This window comes from Panthera uncia (assembly GCF_023721935.1).
Source record: "Panthera uncia isolate 11264 chromosome A3 unlocalized genomic scaffold, Puncia_PCG_1.0 HiC_scaffold_11, whole genome shotgun sequence".
In the NCBI taxonomy this organism is placed as follows: domain Eukaryota; kingdom Metazoa; phylum Chordata; class Mammalia; order Carnivora; family Felidae; genus Panthera; species Panthera uncia.
In genome coordinates, this window is record NW_026057578.1 from 15009966 (window position 1) to 15034378 (window position 24413).

At 44.8% G+C, this 24413-nt stretch overlaps 2 protein-coding genes across 2 annotated transcripts; both read left to right on the plus strand.

Annotated features, from left to right (window-relative positions):
* The first annotated feature begins 192 nt into the window (after positions 1-192).
* LOC125936540 (eppin-like) lies at positions 193-7338 on the plus strand. The gene is made up of 4 exons (XM_049650689.1): positions 193-475; positions 2168-2299; positions 6367-6534; positions 7018-7338. The coding sequence occupies exons 1-4, from the start codon at positions 391-393 to the stop codon at positions 7023-7025; spliced, it is 393 nt and encodes a 130-aa protein (XP_049506646.1). The 5' UTR covers positions 193-390; the 3' UTR covers positions 7026-7338.
* Positions 7339-9262: 1924 nt separating this feature from the next.
* LOC125936541 (WAP four-disulfide core domain protein 6B-like) lies at positions 9263-13792 on the plus strand. The gene is made up of 4 exons (XM_049650690.1): positions 9263-9700; positions 10892-11023; positions 12658-12825; positions 13476-13792. Coding segments are annotated over exons 1-4 (393 nt in total). The 5' UTR covers positions 9263-9609; the 3' UTR covers positions 13478-13792.
* The last annotated feature ends 10621 nt before the right edge of the window (positions 13793-24413 follow it).

Below are 24413 nucleotides of genomic sequence, written 5' to 3' on the forward strand. Positions count from 1 at the left end.
TAGTGTGCAGATAAAGTGGAAAGTGAATGGAGAATGAGGACATTCCATAACTCTCAAAGTTATCAAGACCCCTGATGGTGGCATGTACTCCTAAGTTCACATGGAAAGTGAGATAAGCTTTGCCCACACCCCACGGTGGACCAGAGGGCCTAGCCTAGCCCAGGCTGTTGAACATCATGAACCATCCAAGAAAAGACTCTTCCCCAGAGCTGTGGGCTGTAGATGCCAGCTGGCCACATTGACGATCTCAGGAACTTGGCGTTCCCGGCAGGATAAGAGGTGTCTGGCTTCACTCCAGTTCTCACATCCAAGATACTGACTACTGAAGAAATAGGCTGGCCAGACATTTTCATATTCTGGAGCCACTGAACAGGCCAGCTCTTCTTCAGAATGGCATCTTCTAGACTTTTGAGCATCCTGGTCTTATCCGCCTTTCTAGTGAATGTCCAGGGTTTCGGTGACTGGATCTTTCCCAGTAAGTAGTGGGGCCTCAGCCTTCGCGCTGAAGAGAGGGAGGGTGCTGGGAGAATGAAACAAGGAACAGGTGCTAAGACTTGAGTTGCTTCCCACCATGTTAGCCCTGGTCCAAGGTTGGGAGGTATTTGGAATATTTCTTCCAACTTCCCCCTTTATGGAAATGCCCTCTCTGAATGCAAGAATCTGGACCTGAGGCAACCCCCAATTTCAGCCCCTTTGAAGTGGAGGGTCAATTGGGGGTGGAAGGAAGAGTCACAGGATCTTGCATTTATGGGAGGGGCTTTAAGAATCTGGGAAGTCTAGGGGATCTTCCCCTTACCCCACAAAAAATAGCCCCCTTTCTCAGGATATTATCTCTATCAACTCCTGATTCTTTCAAATGTAGTCTTATGAAGTATTCCTGCATCCCCAGGGGTTCCCTACCTTTGGGATAAAAGACAGTATCCAGAAGTTTCTTTGAACTGAAGACAGTAATCCTCCATGACTATAGAGTAATAATGACAATTGGTTACCATTTAGTCAACAGTCAGAAAGTAGGGAGTTAGAGAGATCTGGAGTCAGACATGGTGGGTCCAAACTCTGGTTTCACTGTTCAGTAGCCATAAACTAGGGCAAGTTAGTTAGATTCCATGTGCTTCAGTCTCCTCCTGCACAAAATGTGGATGTCAGTAGAACTGACCTCTTAGAGGTATTAGGAGGATTATGGGAGATAGCATTTAAATTTTTTTTTTAAGTTTATTTTTGAGAGAGAAAGTGTGAACAGGAGTAGGGGAGGGACAGAGAGAGAGGGAGAGACAGAATCCCAAGCAGACTCTGCACTGTCAGAACAGAGCCCGATGCAGGGCTCGAACTCACCAACTGTGAGATCATGACCTAAGCTGAAATCAAAAGTTGGACACTTAACACCCAAGCGCCCTGAGATAGCATTTAAAATGCACAGAAAAGTCCTTGGCGTATGGTAAACAGTGGATAAACGTTAGTTAACATTGCTATGCATCAGTTCCTATGATTGTAACTTTACGCACTTTGTCTCATTTCCTCCTCAACAACTTTGTAAGGCTAAAACAAGTTTACAAGTGAAGAAACCAAGGTTCAGAGAGGTGAGTGGTAAACCAAGATGTAGAATTTAAAAACCCAACTCTCTGACGCCAGGGTGAGCGTTATTAATCATTGTGCAATAGCGCCCCTGGGAGGAACTCCAAAACACTGACTCCTCAACCAGGCCAAAATGACCAGATTAATTTAGACCAGTGGATTTCAATGGGCGATTTTGCCTTCCAGGGGACATTTGCAATATCTGCAGATATTTTTGATTGTTAAACTGGAGAGTGCTATTGGCTTCTGGTGGATAGGGGCCCGAGACGCTGAACACCCTACCGTGCACAGGACAGCCCTCCTCCTCCCATAAATAATGATCATAAAGAGTGGCAAGTTTGAGAAATCCTGCATTAGAGGGGATGGGGCTAAGGGGTGGAACTAGGGATGGGGTAAGAAGGTAGAGAGCGGTCAGAAGGGAAGTCAGTGTAGGCAGTGCTTGGAAATACATGAGAGCACCCTAAGGAAAAGGACTCCTGTGGATGAGCAAAGAGAAAGCAAACATCCCTGACTCTACAGAGTTGCCTTGGGTTGGGAGAAGAGTGGACACTGTGCCCTCTAAGATTCACGGTTGTAAAACTGTCCTTTCCTTTAGGGAGATGCCCCAGAATCCAAGAGAAATGTGAATTCAAAGAAAGGGATGAATGTACGAAGGACAGACAATGTCTGGACAACAAGAAGTGTTGCATCTTCAGCTGTGGAAAAAAGTGTTTAGACCTCAACCAAGGTAATACTAGGAGCCTCAGAATAACCAGCCCCTCTGCCCACACCCTCACCTTCTGTCCACCTGTGTAGCATCATCCCTGCTTTACTAAGGGCTGGTCTTTCAGCAAGATTGCTGGACGGGGAGACCTGTAATTTACATCCATCACTGCCCCTAATATTATGTGTGACATTAGGTAGTATCTTCATCCAATCTGGTCTTTGATTTCCCCAAACAGAATGTGAGTGTAGGATTGAAGCAGATAGTCTCTTGGCTGCTTTCACTCTTATGGTTTTCTTTTTTTGTTTATTTCTAACTCATGATTTTCTTAGTCTCCATGTGGCCATTGTTGGCACATTGTTGCTGCAAGTGATAAGTAAGCTATTGGTATTTACCAGCTTTTTGTTGCTGAGGGGCTGTCTGTCTGCTTCTCTAAGTTCAATTTAGCACCAGGAAACATCCCTTGACTACTGCAGACCAGAGGGTTTTTCCTTTGTTCCTGCAATCTTAACTCCATGCCCATCTTCTTGGGCTCCAAAAAGACTATCAAAGATTCTTTACTCATTTATTTAACAAATATGTATTGAGTGTCTCTGAGAGTCATAATGGGATTTGACTCGTGTGGTCAGGGAGGTAAGGAAGCCTTCCCTGAGAAAGCAAACCTGAAGTTGAGTTCAGAAGGATGGGTAGGAAATTTAGGCAAAGAGTGGATGGGAGGGATTTCAAAGCACAGGGAATAACATGCACAAAGGCTCAATGGTGGGGCTTAGAGAGGCCAGACAGCAAGAGTGTGTATGAGCACAGCATGAGGGAAAGGATCTGGTGAGATAGGGTCTGGTGGGCTAGCATCTCACTTTGATCCCAAGAGCAATGAAAATCCACTGAGGTGGACAGTGATGCGATCAGGGTTTTATCACTAACAGAGGAGAAACAGAAGGATTTCAGGAAAAGAGGATATGGTAGCTTGGACCAGAGAGGTAGCTGAGGGGATGGAGAAGAGTGGGCTGTGTTTGAAAGATGTCTAGGCAGTAAAGTAAGCAGGACTTGACAATGGACAATGGGGCAGAGTGGGCAAGAGGATGGTGAGTTGTTCCTTTGCCTAAAGGTGAGTGTTTTCAACTGATGAATGGATAAAGAAATTGTGGTTTATATACACAATGGAGTACTACATGGCAATGAGAAAGAACGAAATATGGCCCTTTGTAGCAACGTGGATGGAACTGGAGAGTGTGATGCTAAGTGAAATAAGCCATACAGAGAAAGACAGATACCATATGTTTTCACTCTTATGTGGATCCTGAGAAACTTAACAGAAACCCATGGGGGAGGGGAAGGAAAAAAAAAAAAGAGGTTAGAGTGGGAGAGAGCCAAAGCATAAGAGACTGTTAAAAACTGAGAACAAACTGAGGGTTGATGAGGGGTGGGAGGGAGAGGAGGGTGGGTGATGGGTATTGAGGAGGGCACCTTTTGGGATGAGCACTGGGTGTTGTATGGAAACAAATTTGACAATAAATTTCATATATTGAAAATAAATAAATAAATAAAAGCATGCCATTAAAAAATAAAATAAAATAAAATAAAGGTGAGTGTTTTTGAATCTAGGTTTTCTGAGTTCAAGTCTTAGTCTGTCACCAGCCTGGGCAAATTAACAACTTTCCCCTGTTGTTCCTCACTTTCCCCAGATAAGAAAAGAACCAATGTTAAAGGCTATTTGGAGGACCAAACAAGATGATGCACAGGAAGTGCTTAGAGCAATTCCTGGACGCAATTTAGCCAAGTGACACATATTAGCTTAAGTTATTTGTTTAGGGAGTTCCTAAAAAGCAGAGGCCATGCCTTTTGTCTCTTAAAGCATCTTGATGGGCACATGAGTGGCTCAGTGAGTTGAGTGTCACACTCTTGGTTTCAGCTCAGGTCATGATCTCAAGGTTTGTGAGTTCGAGCCCCACATGGGGTTCTGTGCTGATGGTGTGGAGCCTGCTTAGGATTCTCTGTCTCCTTCTTTCTCTGCCCTTCCCCTGCTCATGTTGGCACTTTCTGTCTGTCTCTCTCTCTCAAAGATAAATATTTATTTTAAAAAGCATCTTGCACATAGTAGGTGCTCAATGAATGGCTTATTCGGTTCAGGTCAGGGTGCGTTTTGTTTTACCCTCAACGTTCTGCAAGATCCTATTCTATGCCAGACCACCTGCTAGGAATGGGGCTCCAAGATGAAATCAGACACAATCTCTGCTCCCTTGGAAGCTCATGACCTCATGGAGAAGACTGAGGAGGGAATCCATTGACAACCATGCACAAGAGATTCAGAAGCATGGTGGAACAATGAAGGATCGGTCCGGGAAGCTATGGGGGTGTGGGGTTTAGACTGGAGTCAGTGACATCACAGAGGAGCTGATGTCTGAGGAAGGTTTTGAAGGGAGAGTGGGACTGTCGCTAATGAACAACAGCGGGGTGGACAGAGGAAATGAAAGCGAAAGGTGTGGAGGTGTGGGATACCATGGGGTGTTGAAGGCTGCAGGAGCATGTACCTCAAATGGTACTGTGGTGTCAGGTGGTGGTGCAGACCCACAAGCGGGATCCAGACTACAAAAGGCTTGTGGGTCAGTGGAAGACTTTGCCATGAAGTAAAGGTCCTAGCTGTGGAATGACATGATCAGCTTTGTTTCAGGTCCAGTAGGTGCTTCCCTCTGGCAGGCAGAATGAAGGACTGATTAGAAGGGCCAGAGACAGGGCCAGGAAGATCAGTTCCAGGCTATCCCAACAGCCCAGGCATGAGACACCAAGATTTAAAGAGAGTGTCAGAGAGGTGAGCTAAGAGGAGGATAAGAATCAGCAGGACTTGCCTGTTCAGCTATGGGAAGTTTTCCCTCATGGAACTCAGAGTTGAGTTCAGATCTACATTCATTTTCTAGGGCTGCAGCAACAAAGGACCACACACTGGGTGGCTTAAACAACAATATATTGTCTCACAGTTCTACAGGCTACAAGTCCAAGGTCAAGTGTTGGCAAAGCAGGTTCTTTCTCAGGTTGTGAGGGGGAGAATCTGTTCCATGCTTTTCCTCTAATTCCTGATGGTTTGCTGGCAATATTTGGCAATCCTGGGCTTGTAGACTTCTGCCTTCAGCTTCACATCTCTCTCTCTCTCTCTCTCTCTCTCTGTGTGTGTGTGTGTGTGTGTGTGTGTGTGTGTGTGTCCAAATTTCCCCTTTCTATAAAGAAACCAGCCCTGTTGGATTAGGGATGCATCCTACTCCAGTATAACTCATCTGAACTAATTACATTTGCCACAACTCTATTTCCAAATAGGGTCACATTCTGAAATCCTGAGGATTAAGATTCAACATACAAATGGGGGCGGGGTGAGTAGGGAGAGACACAATCCAACCCATAACAGGACTGAAGCTAACTGAGGGAAGAAAGGTGCTGGGCCATCTAAAATACTAGTCCCTGGCTTCCCTGAGTGGACTTCCCCTTTACTCATGAATTCATATTCTCTCTTCCTGGCATGGTTTAGGGGGCAGAGTATGTGGTTTATAATTTGCCATTTCCAAGGCACTTCCATATCTTTAATCCATTCAGGATGTATTTACTGAGCAGCTACTCTATGCCAGGCACTGCTAGAAGCTGCACATTCAGATATAATCAAGGAGTTCACAACCTCGAGTGCCATGAAGGCAGTCTCACTTGTACCTCAGGATGGCTCTGTGCCACAAGCAGGGTGAGATTTTGCATTCCCATTGTACAGAAGAGGAAGTCAAGGACAAGACAGGTAATGTGGGAGGTCAATACACACACTGATTTGGGAGCAGAGCCTTCAAATTAGTCTCCTCACTCTCAGGAAGATAACAGGGACAGTGACCAGAAGGAATGGGAGAGACCAATGTTCTCCGGGGATGCAGACACCCAAACAGCTCCACTCTGGGGTCTCCCTACAATGTGCACAATATACCAATGGGTCTGGGCTCCTGAGGTGTGAAAAGGTGAAAGGAGCCTGCTCAGTTTCATCTCTGGTGGTGTCCAGGGGTAACAATAACAGCTCCTTTTTTGAGGGGTGGGCACTCTTATTTCTCAACTCTGGGGTCTCTCTACAGACATATGTGATATGCCCAAAGAAACTGGCCCCTGCATGGCCTTTTTTCATCGTTGGTGGTATGACAAGGAAAAGGGTACCTGCTCCAGGTTCATCTATGGTGGCTGCAAAGGAAACAATAACAACTTCCAAACCAAAGACATGTGCCAGAACATGTGCTCCAAAAAACGTGAGTCCCTGGGGCTTCCCAACCTCATTAGGGCCACGCTGAAAGGTCTGGGTGTTGGTTGCTTTGTTCAGGGTTGGCTACGTCCTTGGCAGACCAGTGCTGGCAGAGCCAGCTCCACTTGGGGGGTAAGTATGCACCTGGCAGAGTGTTGGATAGCAGCTTTCTGGGAATTGAGTTTGGGAAGGGACATGGTCATGAATCAAAGCTGGCAAGTATGAGGGATGGAAGGAGGATGCAGACATGATGAAATCCCAGAGACCAACTTCAGAGAGGTCACAAGACGTCCAGATTAGTGCTGGATTGCCAGCAATCTGCTCCCAACCACATCCAATTCCGCTTTTAAGGAGGAAGCCATAGCTCCCCAAAGCAAACCCACTTTGTTTTAATCTGCTGTGCAAAGACATACGAGCATAACTTCAAGACTTGTTCTGAAGATAAACTGAGCTCAAGTGCTTAACTGATCCTGTCCTACATTCTCTCCAGGCTTATAATCCTCATTGCATTAAGGATGTACCTGAACAACCACCAGGATTTGGCTCATGATCCAAGGCTCTGTCTGTGTGCCTGACCAATGGTCCACGCTGGTTTCCACTGTTCTACTCTCACATTCCAAGACCTCAGCTCTTCCCCTTACGGAGCCCCAGGATCTGCATTCGCCTTCCTCTATCTCAGACTCTTAAACATGGTATCATTCTGTTTTGACCCATCTCTGTGCTTCTTTTCTTTATGTCCAATGTCTAGAGCCCCCTGCATAGCTCCCAATTTACCCCAATAAAGTACTTTGTGTAGTCTTGTGCCTCTGAAGCTGAATAATTCACATCTGTTGGTACATTACACTTTGCAGAGAATAAAGGGTCACTGAGGCCTCTTGTGACACAATGAAAGGGAGGGGAAACAGTCAGCTCTCGAGAGCTGAGAGCTGCAGGGACATTGTCCTCCTCTGTTTCTTCAAAAAATTGTAAGACCCTTTTAAGGCAAAGGTCTTTGGGCATTGCCTTAGTTTGGATCCCCCAGAAACTAATCCTGGGACAAGGACATGCGTGAAAGCAGTTTACTTGGGAGATCTCTCAAGACACACAAGGTGGGGATCGGGTAAATGATACAGGCAAGAGAGGAGTCGACTATAAGCTGGTTACCGTGGGGGGAAACTGCAGCTTATTCTCCCAGGGGCCTTCTAAGGAATGCTGTAAAACATGTGTCCAAATGTCTGCATTCATCTCCAGTGACGGGGCAGTTGAGTCATTTAGTCATTGATTCCCATTCCTTCCTGGATGCCTGGGGGTATTAAAGCCCTTGCTCTTCCAGACTTTTCCACATGCAAGCTTAGCAAGATGTCAGGGAGCCAGAGAAAACCCATAGCACAGAAGTAGAGACTCTGACACTTGAAGTTGGAAACTGTCTCTAAGCACTGGGTGTCATTCGGCCACAAAAGGAGCAAAACACTAACATGTGCCACAAAAACCGAAAACGTTACTCTAAGCAAAAAAAAGTCATACACAAAAGGTCACCTACAGTATGAATCCATTTTTATGAAGTACCCAGAATAGGTAGATCCATAGCAATAGAAAGTATGTTAGTGGTTGCCAGGGATGGGATTGGGCTGGGGAGAAATAGCAACTGCTAGTAGGTATAAGGTTTTCTTTTGTTTTTGCTTTCGTTTTTTAAGTTTTATTTATTTAAGTAATATTTACACCTGACGTGGGGCTTGAACTCACAACCCCGAGATCAAGAGTCACATGCTCTTCCAATTGAGGCAGCAAGGTCGCTTCTTTTGGAGTGATAAAAATATTTTGGAACTAACAACGGTGGTGGTTACAGAACATTGTGAAGGTACTAAAAAGCCACTGGTCTGTCCTCTTAAAAATGGTTAATCTTATCTGATGTGAATCCCACCTCAATTTTTCTAAAAGTGGGTTAGGAAAAACAAAAATGTGCACCAGGTCTGTCTCCTGTAGCTACAGGTGAAATCAGAGGCGAGCCAAGAACATGCCTTATTAAACCTTCAAACCTTAAGTTGGAGAACCCAATGGAAGAATCTTCATGCCCCATAGCTGCTGGTTCTGATGTCATAACTGATAGTTATTATTTCCCTCCTGCATCAACCGTTCCAAATTGCACCCAATAATAGAGGCTTTCTGTTAGTGCTGGCATCCTCTCCTGCTCTCAAAGCAGCATGATCTTGACAAATACTTTCTGAAGATTTGGTCCAACCTGAGATAAACCTGTCTCCTTCCCCACATGCTACACATGGTAATACCTTTACTTTTTGACGATGGTTAAAGAAAAGGGATGGCCCAAAAAGAAGAAAAAGGAGAAGGACAGAAGGGAAATGAAGGGCAGGCAGAAAGAGACCCGGAAGAAGACTCACAGGAAAAGAGAAAAAGGCAGGCACACAGCAAAAGGAGGAAGCACAGAAAGAAGAAAAATAGGAGCGCCTGGGTGGCTCAGTTGGTTGAGTGTCCAACTTCAGCTTAGGTCATGATCTCGTGGTTTGTGAGTTCGAGCCCTGCGTCGGGCTCTGTGCTGACAACCTGGAGCCTGCTTCAGATTCTGTGTCTCCTTCTCTTTCTGCCCATCCCCCGCTTGCGCTCTGTCTCTGTCTCTCAAAAATAAATAAATAAATGTAAGGAAAATTAAAAAAAAAAGAAAGAAGAAAAATAAAGTGTGAGAAAAATAAGGAGACAAATAGACATGTCAGGAGAAGGGTAAGACTGGAAAGAAAGCTGGAATATTCTTGATCTCTAAACTCCACTGGAAAATGGAAGATGCTGGAATTGAACTTCCCTTTCTCCAAGGGAGTCTAGAAGTCCCAGACAGGCTTTGCCTCTCTCCCTGGTTGACCAGAGAGCCAGAGAGCTGCAGCGAGCTGAGGAGTAGGAGCTGCTTTTCAAGAGCTCCTTCCCCCAGGGTTGGTGCTGTGGGTGCCAGCTACTCCCACCGGTGGCCTCGGGGACTTGGCGTTCCCTGGCACAGGAAGTGTGGCTCCTGTGCCAGGACAGCCAAAGATCAGAAGCAGGAGCTACTGCGGAGCAGTTCCTAATTTTCCTGCCAGCAGCCAGGCCAGTAGCTCTTAAAATGGGGCCCTTGGGACTTGTGCCAGTCCTGGCACTATTCATCCTCCTGGGGAGAGTTCAGGAGCCTGAGCTGGTTGAGGGGTTGCTTGGCAGTAAGTATCAGGGACTAGCCCTCCCGGTGGAAAAACAGAAGTTTCTGGGAGGGGGAAACAAAGAATTCTACAGAGGAGGAACACTTCCACCTTCAGCCTGGGACCCTGGGCAGGAGAAATGGGAGATATTCTCAGTCTTTTTCTCAGACCCCAAACTCCTGGTCAGATGCATTCCACGAGCACAGGGACCTGAGTCTGTAGCAATGGACTCCCCAATGTCATTATGAGAGGGATTCCTTCTAGACCAGGGGGCCATAAGATGGACTAAAACGGTGCTGGAACCTTATGGACCTTTCCTATAAGAAAGATCCCCCCCGCCCAGCACCACCCTTAGCACTTTTAAATCTCCCAGTTGCAGCCCCAAAAGTCTCCCCATACCCACACCCCCAGAAGGTCCTTGCTTTTGGAGTAAAGAATGGTCTCTGGAAGTCCCTTGAAATGCGGAAGTATGAAGATCCCTTAAGTAGCAGCTAAAATACACTGAGCACTCAGCAGTGAAGCCATACATTCATTGCAGGTTCAAATCCTGGTTCCTCTCCTCGGTAGCTGTGTGTGACCTTGGAAAGGTTCACATAACCTGCCTGTGCTGCAGATTCCTCTGTTTATAAAATGTGGATATTGATAGGACTCACCCACAGAGGTGTCATGAGAATTAAGGAGAAAAGGACAAGGGCACAGTAAGCATCTCGTTAATATTAGTTATCATTATTACGCCCCAGGCCGCTTGACGATGGCTTACAAGATTTGTCGCCTAATCCTCAAACCAACTCTATAGGCAGATGAAAGAGGCAAGGTCCAGAGATGATGCCTGTCATACTAAGGGTTGCACAGAATTCAAAGTCCAGCCACTTGACTCCACAAATGGAGATCTCAGTCACCTGGAGGAGCTACAGCACTCTTGCCCCCACCCAGGGAACATCCAAATACAAGAAAGCCAAGTGACCAGAGCAGTCCTAGTGGAGAGCATCCTATGAGTGGTGGGGCTGGGGGTAGGGCTGGGTGTAGGTACTACATGGTGAGTCGTTATCGGGTTGGGAGTGGGGACAGTGGTGTGAAAATCCTGTGCCATCTAAAGGTCACTACCTTCTGGGGACGATGAAGTGAAAAAAGGCTTCTCTAACTCTGCAGTGGTGCTCTGGGCCTGGCATTGGAGGGTTCTGGCCTCCCTTCTTCCCTTGTTTTCTCCCTCAGAGAAGTGTCCTGAAAACAAACCACCATGCAGTTTCAAAGAAATCGACCACTGTGGGAGGAAAAAACGTTGTTCGGGGAAGATGAAGTGTTGCAAATTTAACTGTGCAAAGAAATGTGTAGACCCAGATGAAGGTAACACACAAACTCCCTGAACTATCCAGTGCCCTCACTCCTGACCCGCACTCTCTGCCCATCAGCACTGGCATTGCTGGACCCCTCCCCTTGAATGATGGCTGGTCTCTGACCAAGAGTCTGGATGCATCTTCTGCCTGACACAAATCCTAGCAGTGCTGGACTGGGATGGAGTTTATTTCTTTTCTCCCCTATTTAGGTGTGTGGTGTGAGTAACAGAGATTTTCCTTTATGGGCCTTAGTCTCCCCATGTGTAAGAAAGATATAGGCATTAGACCACATGGTCTCTTGGCTATTCTTCCGCGATCCTCTGAGATGTCAAGGAACCACGGAGGTCCTATCAAATGCCAACATGGCATCAGGAGATATGATAGCTCTAAGAAACAAGTATCTTTCCAGGCCTCTTTGTCTGTATAAATCCAGGATGCCTTCCCTAACCATTTTTGACCTCCTACACTCTTTCTGCTGTGCCCATATGATTGAGCTCTAAAGAGGACCATCAAGGACTATTCATTCATTCATTCTTTCTTTCAACAAGTATTTCCTGGTGCCTCTTACACCCATGATGGTCTCTGCTTACTCAATATAATCCAGGGAAGCAAGAAGGTTTTCGTGGGAAAAGATCCAAGATATAAGATCAGAAAGATGGGTTGTAAGTAGGCAAAAATTGGAGGGAACAGCTTTCAGGCACAGGTAATAGTATGTGCGAAGGTCCCGTGTGAGGAGATAGCCTGCTCAAGTCTAGAAAGTCTAGAGACCAGAGAGCAAGCGTGCCCATGATAAGAGAGAGAAATATGAGGATGGTAAAGCCAGGCTAGGTAGGTAAGACTCTGACAACGTTGGTTTTTGCCAGCCAGAGTAAGGGATCTTGTCTTGATCCCACAAGCAATAGAGTATTTATGTTCAAATCCCTATGTCATCTTCCTTAGGGAAGTTACTTAGCCTCTATGAGCCTCAGTTTCCTCATCTGCAAAATGAGGACCATAAGAGGACCTACCTCATAAGGTCATAGGTTAATATGTGTCAAGTGCTAAGAACTTTAATAAATACTGTTGTTGTTATGCTTTAGACTATGAGGTTCTAAAGAACTCTATTTGTACTTTATAGTATTGTGAACAAAATGGTTACTCGATAAGTATTTCTTGAAGTGCAAGATATATATTCCTAAAGCATCCTCTCAGTGCCAAATTATCTGCTAGGAACTGGTGTACCAAAATAACATAAGGTGCAAACCTCACATTCTGATGGAGGAGTCAGAAAATATGAACAAATAATTACACAGAAGTGATCAATATGTGTGCAAGATTGAAAACAAGAAGAGCAAAAATTTAAATTTAAAAAAAGCAATAAAGAAAAGCAAAGAGTGAGGAATAGGGCCAGGAAAGACATCAAAGAGTTTGATGTCTAGGGATGGTTTTGAGGACTGAATAAGATTGCACCTAGTAAGCAGAAGAGGGATGGACACTCCAGGCATGTGCAAAAGCATGGAGGAGTAGAGCAGCATAATATTTTTTAGCATGTTCACGTAGCTCTAAAAATATCATGCCTTACATTGTTCCAAGCCTATCCACAAGCCTGGAATATTCTCTAGCAAGGCAGAACCCAAAGAGTACTGCTCTGCAATCTCCCTGCAGACGTATGCAGTTTGCCCAAGGAAGTTGGCCTCTGCCTGGCCGTCATTCCACGCTGGTGGTACAACAAGGAAACCAAAAGTTGCTCCAAATTCACCTACGGTGGTTGTGCTGGAAACAACAACAACTTCCAGTCTGAAGCTGTCTGCAGGTCCTTCTGCCCAGATATGTGTAAGTCCCAGGGGTCCCATCTCCCAAGCTCACTTGCACCCGTGGGAGGTCTGGGTGTTAACTGGTCCATTCCAGGAAGTTGGCGGGCCTGGAGCTGACAGAATCAGTCCAATCATGAGATAAGAATGCACCTTGCAAAGGGTAAATAGAGGACGTTTTGGGAAAGAGAAGGTGGGAATAGAAGCAGTAGTCAAAGGGAAGTTGGCAAGTAGGAGATGGAAACGGGGTGCAGAAAGTGGCAGCACAAGTGGTGGAGTGCCCAAGACCATGTCAGAAGGAGGCCCAGTGAACCAGCCCAGAGCCCAGGGCTGGCCACCATGCACCATCACCCGTCCTCTTCATTTTCCTTTTTAAGGTGATTATAGCTAGGACAACCACATGCTTTATTGACCAAACAGAGAAATTTGACAGTGAAAGGGGATGCCATTCGTTACTACATTGGGATAACAGCCTTAAACTGGGTCTTGACAGGAAAAGACGGAGCACATGATCACCCTATGAGCCCCCAAAATCACTCCACTTCTGTTTTCTCTTCCTGTGCAAAGATATAAATATGACCCCATCTCCTTCTTTCCATTAACTATAGGATTTGGTTCCTAAGGTGAGTATGGCCCAAGCATCTCATCCTTTTCTATTCTGTTATCTTGCAGAGTCACCAACTCCCTGGGCAGGATAAAGAGAAGTAGAACAACCTCCAGAACTTGGTTGTAATCCAGGGCTCTCTCCATGTGTGCCTGACTGATGCTTCTTATTGGCTTCCTCAGCTGCCAAGACATTGGCTGCTCCAAAACCGAACCCCCGCATTTGCTTACTCTCTTTCCTCCAGCTCAGCTTCTTTCCAAACATAATGCCCTTTACCCTTTGGCCCTTTCTCAGTGTGAGATCCTATCTCTTCAACTCTCGGGGTCCCCATGTATCCTTTGGAAGCCACCAGTTTCCCTAATAAAGTTTTCTGTGAGGTCTGGTATCTGTGAGAATGAATAATTCACATCTACTCCTGTGCAGTGTTCGGAGAACAAGAAGTCATTGGGTCCTCCAGGAACACCAAAAGAAAGAGAGAGGAGTATGGAAATCCTGCAAAATGGGAACTCTGGTGACCCTGTGGCCCTGGGAAAATTGTCATAAGATGCTTAGGAACGGAAGTAGGTTTGCTCAGATGAGGGATCCTGAGCCTTGAGCTCCATCAACTTCATGGTAGATCCATCTCCAAAAAGGCTCATAGACTTGTTCCCTGAGCTTTCAATAAAGGATACACTTCCAGAGTCCAGCACAGTCACTACAAATAGAAGGTAACTGGGGAGAGGCACGAGAGGAAGACTTAGGGAAAGCAAAGAAAAGATGCAGAGGAAGGAGGAAGAGAGGAGGGGTGAAGGAGGGAAAGACACAGTTTGAAAGCAGGGACTCACAATTCTTTCACATACTTCAGTCTAGAGGTAGAGTCCACATCCTGTCCCTTTGAGTCCAGGCAAATGCTGGGACTGTTTTGACCAGGAGAGTAAAGCCAGATGATGCTGTGTGACTTCCAAGGATAGGCCAGGAAAAGTGCTCTCGATCCTCTCTGGATGCTTGTTGGGGGTGTGTGTGAAGCAGCTTCCATGTAAGAGGTTCAGCTACTCTGAGACAACCATGCTGGGGAGGCCCAATCATACACTCTGGCCAAAAGAAAGCCCCAGAAAAGCTCTACCTGAGAATCAGTGTCATGTCCCAGCCACATGAATGAGCTTCCACCAAGCAGAGCTTCAGGTGATTGTGGTCCCAGCAGATATCTGGCTGCAACCAGGTGAACATCCCAGGAGAGCACCACTGGGCTGATTCCCTCCCAAAGTACCCACCCACAAAATAGTGAGAAATAGAAAATGTTTTGGGAAATTTCGTTCGCTGCAATAGGTAGATAACAGGAACATATGGAAAGGAAGTAGAAGGAGGAGGAAGGATAAGGAGGGGAGGGATGGGAGAGAGAAAAGGCATGGGGAAGAATGACAGGGGTCCCCAAAGGACTGGGCAAGATAAGAAGGTGCCAGGCTTGAGGATTGAGCCCCACAGCAGGAGGTTTGGCCACCACCGCACACCAAAACCTGGATGTATCTTTTGAGTAAGTGCATTGTTTTGTACAACTTGAATCAAGAAGCTCTAATGAAAGTCTGGGGTCCACTTACTGTTCAGTAATTCCTTTCCTCTCCACTTCGCTCAGTTTCACCCTCTTTAAAAAGGGCTGGTTAAACTGTTGGGTATTTCTGAAAATGCTATTGACAAACACTTACATTAGGTCATTTGGGGTGGGCAGGAGCTGTCTAAAATACATGTCCTTCAGGCCTTGCAGACACCATCCAGCCACAATTGACCCCACCGTGTTCTTCGATATCAAGGTGGGATGCAACCCTTTGGGCCACATCTCCTTCCAGCTGTTTGCAGACACAGTACCAAAGATAGCAGAGAACTTTTGTGCTCTGAACACTGGGGAGGAAAAAAATAGGTGATAAAGTTTTCTTCTTTCACTGGATTATTTTGGGACTATTGGCCAGGGTGGAGACTTTACTTCACATGCCATAATGGCACTGGCAGCTAGTCTGTCTATAAGGGGAGAAATCTGATGGTTAGAATTTCATCCTGAAGCACACAGGTCCTGGCATCTCATCCGTGGCAAATGCTGGACCCAACACAAACAATACCCAGTTTTCCATCTGCACTGCCAAGACTGAGTGGTTAGATGGCAAGCATGTGATCTTTGGCAAGGTGAAAGAAGGCATGAATATTGTGAAAGCCATGGGGCGCTTTAGGCCCAGGAATGGCACAAACAGCAAGAAGGTCACTGTTGCTGACTGTGGACAAATCTAATAAATTTGACTTGTGTTTTATCTTAACTACCAGACCATTCCTTCTTTAGATCAGGAGAGCATCCCCTCACCCCCATCTTCTTGAAATATCCTATAAGCTTTTTTTTCTTTTGTTGCAGTTCTATGGGTTTCGTATTTTCCTTACTCTCCTCCAAGTCTAGCTGGATTGCAGAGTTAACTTTATGATTATGAAATAAAAACTAAACAACAACAACAACAACAAAATAAAAATTGGGTCCTCAAGACACCATAAATATGCATTTTTAACAAGTAGTGCCAAGTGATTTTAAAGTTTCAGAATTTGTGGATTAGATGATAGTTAAGGGCCAATCCACTGATAGGGGGCGGGAAAAAGGCTTAAGAAGTATCTTGGTGCTTGCTCCTTTTACAGAAGGAGATCAGGAGAAAATATTAAAATCATTAGATGAATGCTAGAATCATTAAAAGTGGGAGCACTGGGGAAAGATTGTCTGGAAGACCCTCAAAGCCCTGCTAATCTGGCAGTTTTGCAGAGTGACCATCTAGCCAAATGGCTCCTGTGTGTGGCATCTCCCACATTTACGTGGCCCTTGCCTGCACACATCTGTGAGAGTTAGTCTCCTTTCCTGGGAAACCCATCTTTGTACATCTTTATGATTCAGACCAAATTTTCAAGTCATCACTGGTCAACATCCTGTGGGAAGAACACTTATCTTGGAATAAAAATATCCAAATACAAATCCCAACTTTGCCCCCGGTTGAATGTATGACCTGGTTGAGACAGGGTAGGGTGGAGGGATGCTCCTCTCAGGACCTCAGTTTCCTGTCCATGAGTCGAGGGTGATGGATTAATAATGTCAAAGAGTACTTCTCAATTTGAAGAACTATGGCTGTTCAGGTACCCAGCCAAATCTGATAAGGACCTGAAGTTTGTCCATCCCATTAGTACCTCTCAGTTCTTGATTACGTTTACATACATGAATGACTGGAACAAAATAATTCTGCCCTAGAAGGTCCATGGACCAGAGCAGCCCTTGGAAATGGCCAGAGTGTGCTTTGCAGTTGACAGTGTCTTCTCACCTGCTGTCCTCAGTAATGAACTCAAAGCCCTCAGGGGCTGAGTGGAGGGAACACTCTACCTTACAAGGTCCTCAGTGGAAGATGCTGTGTTTTTTTTGTTATCAACTATTTTCTCATTACTCTGCCCATTAGAACCCAGAGGACACCTCAAAATAGAATCTTCGAGTGTTTCTCATGGTGTCATGCAGACCCAGGACCCCTTATCTTCCCTCTCTTTATTCTCTCTTGGAAGCTGTCTCCAGAGCCAGAGATGCCCAGAGGAAGCTGGAAATGATTTGGAAACTCAGGAAATGTTGAGTTCCTCAGCCCCAATAACTTTCCTTTTTATTTTTACACGTGTACAAATGGAAGCTTCTAGTAGGAAATAGACTTGTCCAAGACCTCACAGCAAATCAATAGCAAAACTGAAGTTAAAATCCAGGTTTGAAGAGTGACAAGGTGTTGCCAGATTTTACGGCCTAGTTGGAAATCAGGATGTGTATAATGGCTCTTTGTCAGCCATTCCTACATCTTAATCCCATTCCTACAGTTGAAGAAGTCCCTACAGGGAGTCTTGATATGAGGTAAAACCAGAATTCCACTATAAAAGTTGAAAGAGCTAGACTCCCTATCAGTCAAGGTTCAGTAAAGGTCACAGAAACTATACTCAGTATCTCAAACAGAGAGGATTTAATGCTGAGAATTGGTTATATGAGCACTGGCAGTCCATGACTCCAAGATTTGAGAGAATAAATTATTTGGGAATCTCAGACCTAGGCGCTCATAAATGGGGCCCAGGCACAGCTGGAGCTCACGCCTCTGGCAGGACAGAGAGATGGGGGCTGTGTGGCTGGGACTCAGTCTTCTAAAATGCACTTGTGACTGGCGTTCAGACCTCTGAGGGGAACCTGGCTCAGATAGTGCTGGGCCCACTGGGTTGGGAGGTGCATCCAGCTGGTGCTGGTGTGTCTGGGGAGGTGCAATACATGTGGCTTGAAAACTGCCAAAAGGATCCAGAAGCTGGAGGTGTAACTGTTTTTTGCTGTTGGAGACATGCTGACTGGAGCCAGAAACAGGAAGAAAAATCCCATTTCCCCTCATTTCTTTCTTTCTTTCTTTTTTTAAAACCAGGTAAAATTTATTTGTTTGTTTGTTTGTTTGTTTAAAAAATTTATTTTCAAGTTAGCTAACATACAGTGTACTCGTGACTTCAGGAGTAGAACCCAGTGATTCATCTCCTACATATGACACCCAGTGCTCATCCCAAAAAGTGCCCTCTTTAATGCCCATCACCCAGTTAATCCAGGCCCCCACCCCAGAAACCCTCACTTTATTCTCTGTATTTAAGAGTCTCTTATGGTTTGCCTTATCTCTATTTTTATCTTATTTTTCCTTCCCTTCCCTTATACTCATCTGCTGAGTTTCTCAAATTCCACATATGAGGGAAATCACATGATAACTGTTTCTCTGATTGGCTTATTTCATTTAGAATAATACACTCCAGTTCCATCCACATCATTGCAAATGGCAAGATTTCATTATTTTTGATCGCTGAGTAGTATTCTATTGTGTGTATATATACCACTTCTTTTGTATCCATTCATCAGTCAATGGACATTTGGGTTCTTTCCATAATGTGGCTCTTGTGGATAGCACTGCTATAAACATTGGAATGCATATGCCCCTTCAGGTCTGCATCTTTGCATCCTTTGGATAGATACCTAGTAGTACAATGGCTGGTTCTTAGGGTAGTTCTATTTTCAATTGTGATTGAGTCTTTGATGTCTCTTTCTGTTGCCTCATCTCCCCTCATTTTACTTTTTCCCCTCAGTTTCTTCTATGTGTCTCCCACGCAGAGTATAACTAGACGCAACTGGCAAAAGAATGAGGGAAAACTCAGTTTTCACAGTCCCACTGGCTGCATCACAGAGAAGAGTGTGAATGTGATGGGCTTACAGCTGAGAGACAGTAGGTAGTTACTAGCATAGACACTCTCCCTCGAAGCCTCTCTTGCAGCTACGAAGTAGGTACTTATCGTGGGCTCAGCCAATCAGACACTCCCACATTGAGCAGACACTGAACTAGGAGCCAGTAGGCAAGGAAGCAAGGCCAATGGAGAATTCATTCTGATGGCAACAGTGACAACAGACAGCCTCATCCTTTTTCTGGGAACAGTACTGGCAGGGATGATGGTGATGGCATTGATGGGGCAAGACAGTACAAGTGCCCAGTGTTCTGTTCACTGTGGCTTCAACTTTGCAGCCTTCCTTGTTCCCAGCCGTTCTCCTAGTCTTATTTTCCAGTCCTGATGGTGATCCTGTGAACTACCCAAATTTTTTAAAAATAAATTTCTTTCCTGCTCAAAATAACCAGAGTTGCATTTGCAATTAGAAATGCTGATGGATATGGTGGAAGATGGTACCTGAAGGGGACTTTGAGCCTAAAAGTCTGAATGAGCACAAGAGACCTTTTTTATTGCCAGAGAGTTTGTCACCCTTATGTGATGTGTCCAATGGAGTCCTTCCCCATTATTGGTTCCTGAAGCTTGTCATCATATGCTGTGGACCCCATATTCCTCTGAGTTACATTTTACCTTGGAAGATGTGCCCTTTAGAACATGGATGTCCAGAAGTGTGCAACACCGAGGTCATTTACTATCTTACTTTCTCATTGGAAGGATCTAATTATCAGAAAGAATTGGAGCTTGGGTGAGAAACAGAGAGAACATTCTCTCCAAAATAACAGGGTAAAGTTAGACTAGTTCCATAAACAGTAGAAAAGTTTTGGGCTTGAGGAACTCTTCTTTAAAGCTGACCCCAGCCCTTATTTTCTGTGCAATAATGAGCCAATCAGTCTCTTCTCTGGGCCCCAGTTACCACACCTGAACCACTGGGAAAGACAAAGAAAGGATTTCCCCCGTAGACTCACCTGAGGATCTCATCCTTCCCACCTCCAGTGATGTTCAAAAACATATTAGTGGTGGTATTGATGGGAGAAGGGTGGATCTGTGCAGAGCCACAGAGGATTCAGTAAAACATACTGTAGACCACACACCTCCCAGGAAGACCTGAGGCTCCAAGCCCTTGTTCTACGTCTTCCTCTCACCAAATGAGTTGCACTCCGTGGGGATAACATATCGGGAAGGATCAACAGAGTCCATATAACTGTCATTGTCTCCTAAATCTTCCTCTTGGATTTCTTAAGACATAAATTGACTCTAAAAGTGATTAACCTTATTTTTGCCCTCTGGACATTTATTTGGGACATAAATAAGGTAAAAATAGAAATCAACTCATTTGGTATGTGCATGCTTATGATAAATGTATTCATTATATGTACAAGCATGTCTTCTCTCTAAGCCTTGGTTCCCCTGTTCTATAAAATGAGTATGGCAATAAAATCTATTCCAAGGACTTTTTATGAGAATGTGATAAGACAAGGTAGACATATAGTTAGTGCTCAAGTGTTGTTAGTCTCCTTTCCTTTCTAGATAAGAGAAAGGTTATATGGAGGTTAGAATATAAATGGGGAAACTTCATTCTTCTAAAATTCCATCCAGTTTACTTCCCCTATCCCCATACCACCTAAATCAAATGGGTCTCAGTCAAAAGCGATTTAATTAATTATTTACACACATACAGACATACATATACACACATGCATACATGCACATATCGTTGATGTGGGGTTAGTAAGAGTCCTTTGATAAGAGGTGGATAACCAGCAAGAACCTGCCAGCTTCTCTAATGTGCACTTAATAAATCTTAAACTTGCCCTCCATCTTCTGGAATCACAGTAACCCTGCACCCAATCACCTGAGAAAGGGCCAAGTTACTGAGTCATGGTCAAAGATCCCCCAGGACAAGCAGGTACAGTGTGCCTGGTTTTCAAAGTCCAGTGCCTCCCACACCCACCCACAAAGGCTGTACAGCAAAAAAAATTACAGGTACACCTTGTCAAGTACTGCCCTCACTGCATGCAATTCTTATCATGCTGCTAACGTTAGAAATGTTTTTTAATTTAAAAAGTACTTACGTCCATAATTCTTCTGCAAGTTTCCTAACCTTGGCAGTACTGATATTGGGGCACAGACAATTCTGTGTGGTAGGGCTGTTCTGTACATTGGATGATGTTTAGTAGCATGCCTGGCCTTTACCAGTAGGTCCCTTCCCACCCCGGAGTTGTGTCAATCAAAAGTCTCTAGACATTGCCAAGTGTCCCTGGAGGGAACAGAATTGCCCCTCCCCAGATGAAAACTGCTCTTCTATATAGTATGTTAAAAGACCAATTCTTACTTCTAGGCCAGCTACTCTAGAAGCGGGAGCACCCTGGTAAGTTCTCACAAAGGAGCAATCCTGCCTTTCCTCTGCCTGAATGGCGAATGCCAGTCTGTGCACTCCCTGGGCGCCTCCTTCTGCCATTATTTTGGTTTCTGATGAACTGATTTAACCACCTGAGAGAGCGAAGGAAAGAGATCCCAGGAAGAATGCTGGCGAACCACCAAAGTACAAAAGAAGATGAATCCCAGAGATGTTGATATGTAGATATGCGTCTCCTCTGAAGAGGAGATAAATAGGAAATAAAGGTAGAGGAAGCAGTGAAAATCGGCAGGTGGAGGGAGTTTACCAACCATTTTGTAAACTACAGTTGGGAGAAGCAGTGTCCAAAGGATGAGTATCATAGCTTCAGCGCGTTTCAAGAGAAGGAAGAGCTACCAGTGATAAGAAAAATGTGTAACACTTGTCTTTAGGGACCAAGCATGGTCCTGATCTGGTTAGCACCTCATTTCCAGAAAGGCTTCATGACCCCACACACACACCTGCAAATGGCATGTGCCTTTGTGTGCACTTACAATGAATGATGCAATTACATTTTCATGTTCATTGAACACTTGTGCCAGATTCTGGGAAGCAAGCCAAACCAGCATAATCCACTTCAATTTATATGTGAGAAAACTGAGGGTCAGAGAGGTTAAATAGTTTGCCCAAGTTCAAGAGCCTCTGGACTCAAAAGCACAACCTCAGACTTCAAATCCAAGGCTCATTAAATCCCACTAAAGCATGCCAGCTTTGTCTTCTGAAAAATCAAATCTCTGGAGGATCCAGGAAAGGAGTTGGGTGGGGAATGTGCTGGACTCTGGTGATTGGACATGTGGTTAGACAAATGATTCTCTAACCCAAACAAAGTTGGGCCCTCTTTGCACACTGTGCTTTTGATATTTCTGTTTAGATATACTGAGTCTGCATCTTCTCCAAGTAGGTGATTGTTTCTGACCTCTGGACAATGTATGTGTTGTTCCAACAATTCCTTGACATCCCCAGAGGGAAGGGAGAGAGTACCTAAGACTATCCCTGGCACATTATGGGAGCTCAATAGGTGTCTGTTGAATGAATGATACAAGAACATTGGAGCTAGACAGGCCAGGGTCCCAGTCCTGACTGTGAAACCTGCTATCCATGTGACAACAAAGTAGTTTAACCTCTCCTTGTGTATAAGATGGGTTTTAAGCTTTGTGGGAATCCTATGCTGATTCAAGAGAGGTAACGTGTGAAAAGTATTCTATATGGTCCCTGGAAAGATAAGGCACTCAACAAATGGTAGCAGTTGTTTTATTGTTGTTAAAGGGGCTTCCACCCTGAAGTGTAGTAAAGTGACCTTAGATAAAATCGGATCAGATAAGGCCTAAGGAGAAAGGCAGAGCTGTGCTTTGGCTGGACACTATGTTCTAGGGGTGGCCCAACCTTGTAAATAGCAGAAGTTAGGGGTAAATTAGCTGAACATGGAGCTAGGCTACTCCCATTTGGTCCCCTTTCCCCTTAAAATGCCAGTCCCCGGTAGGGCCACAGGCTGGGTGGCAGCTTGCAGCTCCAGGTCTCTCTCCCATTCCTCCTGCTTCTCACCCTCTGCCAAGAACCTCGATCAGCATTAGGACAAAGTTGGTATGGAATGTTAGAGCTTCAAGAATAGCCTCAGAAGGGGGTTGGGGAAAATGAGTGATGGGCATTAGAGGGCATGTGTTGGGATGAGCACTGGGTGTTATATGTAAGTGATGAATCACTGGAATCTACTCCCGAAGCCAAGACTACACTGTATGTCAGCGAACTTGAGGAAAAAAAAAAAAATAATAGCCTGGGAATAGGGCAGGGGTCCAGCATCACAGAGAGAGTCCATTTCTTAACTTATAGGATAGGGAGTCAATTCAATTCACTTCATCAAATATATGTTCATCAAATATATGTGCCAGGCACTGTCCTAGGTGCTGAGGCTAAAGCAATGAGCAAAACAAAGACCCTGCCTTTGTGGAATTCCTATTTCAGTGGGAGAGAAACAGACAATACATAATACACATAATAGATGGTAAATGTGCTATAGAGAAAAGAACAAGTAGAATAGGGTGAGGGGTATTCAAGTCCGGAATGGGGTTGGTGGCAAGCAAGATGAGATGAAGAAGGGGGAGATAGGAGTCAAAATCTGAAGGTGAGGGGCTTAGCCAAGTCAGACCTACTTGTAGCAGAATGCTCCTTTCTGGACTTTCAGAATGCTTCTTTGCTGAATCTTAAAATCTGCAAATGGAACTGAGGGAGATGAAATGCACTCTATCCAAGATTACTGGAAATGAGGACAGTTAGCAGTAGCTTCCAAGATTTTTGAGCAGCCAGTAAGATTCCCTTTAAAAACTCTTATAATGTTTACAGCAGCACTATCAACAGTAGCCAAAGTATGGAAAGAGCCCAAATGTCCATCGATGGATGAATGGATAAAGAAGATGTGGTATACATATACAATGGAATATTACTCGGCAATCAAAAAGAATGAAATCTTGCCATTTGCAATTACATGGATGGAACTGGAGGGTATTATGCTAAGTAAATTAGTCAGAGAAAGACAAAAATCCTATGACTTCACTCATATGAGGACTTTAAGAGACAAAACAGATGAACACAGGGAAGGGAAATAAAAATAATATAAAAACAGGGAGGGGGACAAAACAGAAGAGACTCATAAATATGGAGAACAAACTGAGGGTAATTGGAGGGGTTGTGGGAGGGGGGAAGGGCTAAATGGGTCAGGGGCACTAAGGAATCTACTCCTGAAATCATTGTTGCACTATATGCTAACTAATTTAGATGTAAATTTTAAAAAATAAAAAAAATAAAAAAATCTTATTATAATAAATCATTATAAAAGTAATGCCTACATTTTATAGAAAAGTCAAACATACAAAACTCTAAGGGAGAACATTAAAAATTCAAAGTCAAAATATTATCTTCCAGGAGAGGAGCCAAGATGGCGGAACAGCATGGAAGTTTTTTGTGTGTCTCGTGTTCCTGAAATACAGCCAGACCAACACTAAACCATCCTACACACCTAGAAAACTGATTGGCGGATTAACACAACAATCTGCACAACCTGAACCACAGAATTCAGCAGGTACGCAGCACGGAGAGGTGCATTTGGGGAGCGAGAAGCTGCAAAAGGTAGGAAACGCTTTTGCAGGCGGAGAGAGGACGGACACTGGGTGGGGGAGAATACGGGAAAAGCACCCTTCCCCAAAAGCAGCTGGAGAGAAAGTGGAAAATTAGAAACAGCCGCAGGGACTAAACTAAAAAAGGGAGAAAGGAGAGGGTTTAAATTCCATTAAGACTGTAAACAAGGGGAGCGCAAAGGCTGCAACTCCACAGCTCGATACCTGGCGGTGTTCTGGTGGGAAGGGCG

Bases quoted from the DNA above. Each gene is read 5' to 3' on its own strand.
- LOC125936540 (XM_049650689.1), top strand. From the start codon at position 391: ATGGCATCTTCTAGACTTTTGAGCATCCTGGTCTTATCCGCCTTTCTA. The intron at 476-2,167 runs GTAAGTAGTGGG...CCTTTCCTTTAG, and splicing joins CGGTGACTGGATCTTTCCCA to GGAGATGCCCCAGAATCCAA. The intron at 2,300-6,366 runs GTAATACTAGGA...GTCTCTCTACAG, and splicing joins GTGTTTAGACCTCAACCAAG to ACATATGTGATATGCCCAAA.
- LOC125936541 (XM_049650690.1), top strand. From the start codon at position 9,610: ATGGGGCCCTTGGGACTTGTGCCAGTCCTGGCACTATTCATCCTCCTG. The intron at 9,701-10,891 runs GTAAGTATCAGG...TTTCTCCCTCAG, and splicing joins GGTTGAGGGGTTGCTTGGCA to AGAAGTGTCCTGAAAACAAA. The intron at 11,024-12,657 runs GTAACACACAAA...ATCTCCCTGCAG, and splicing joins ATGTGTAGACCCAGATGAAG to ACGTATGCAGTTTGCCCAAG.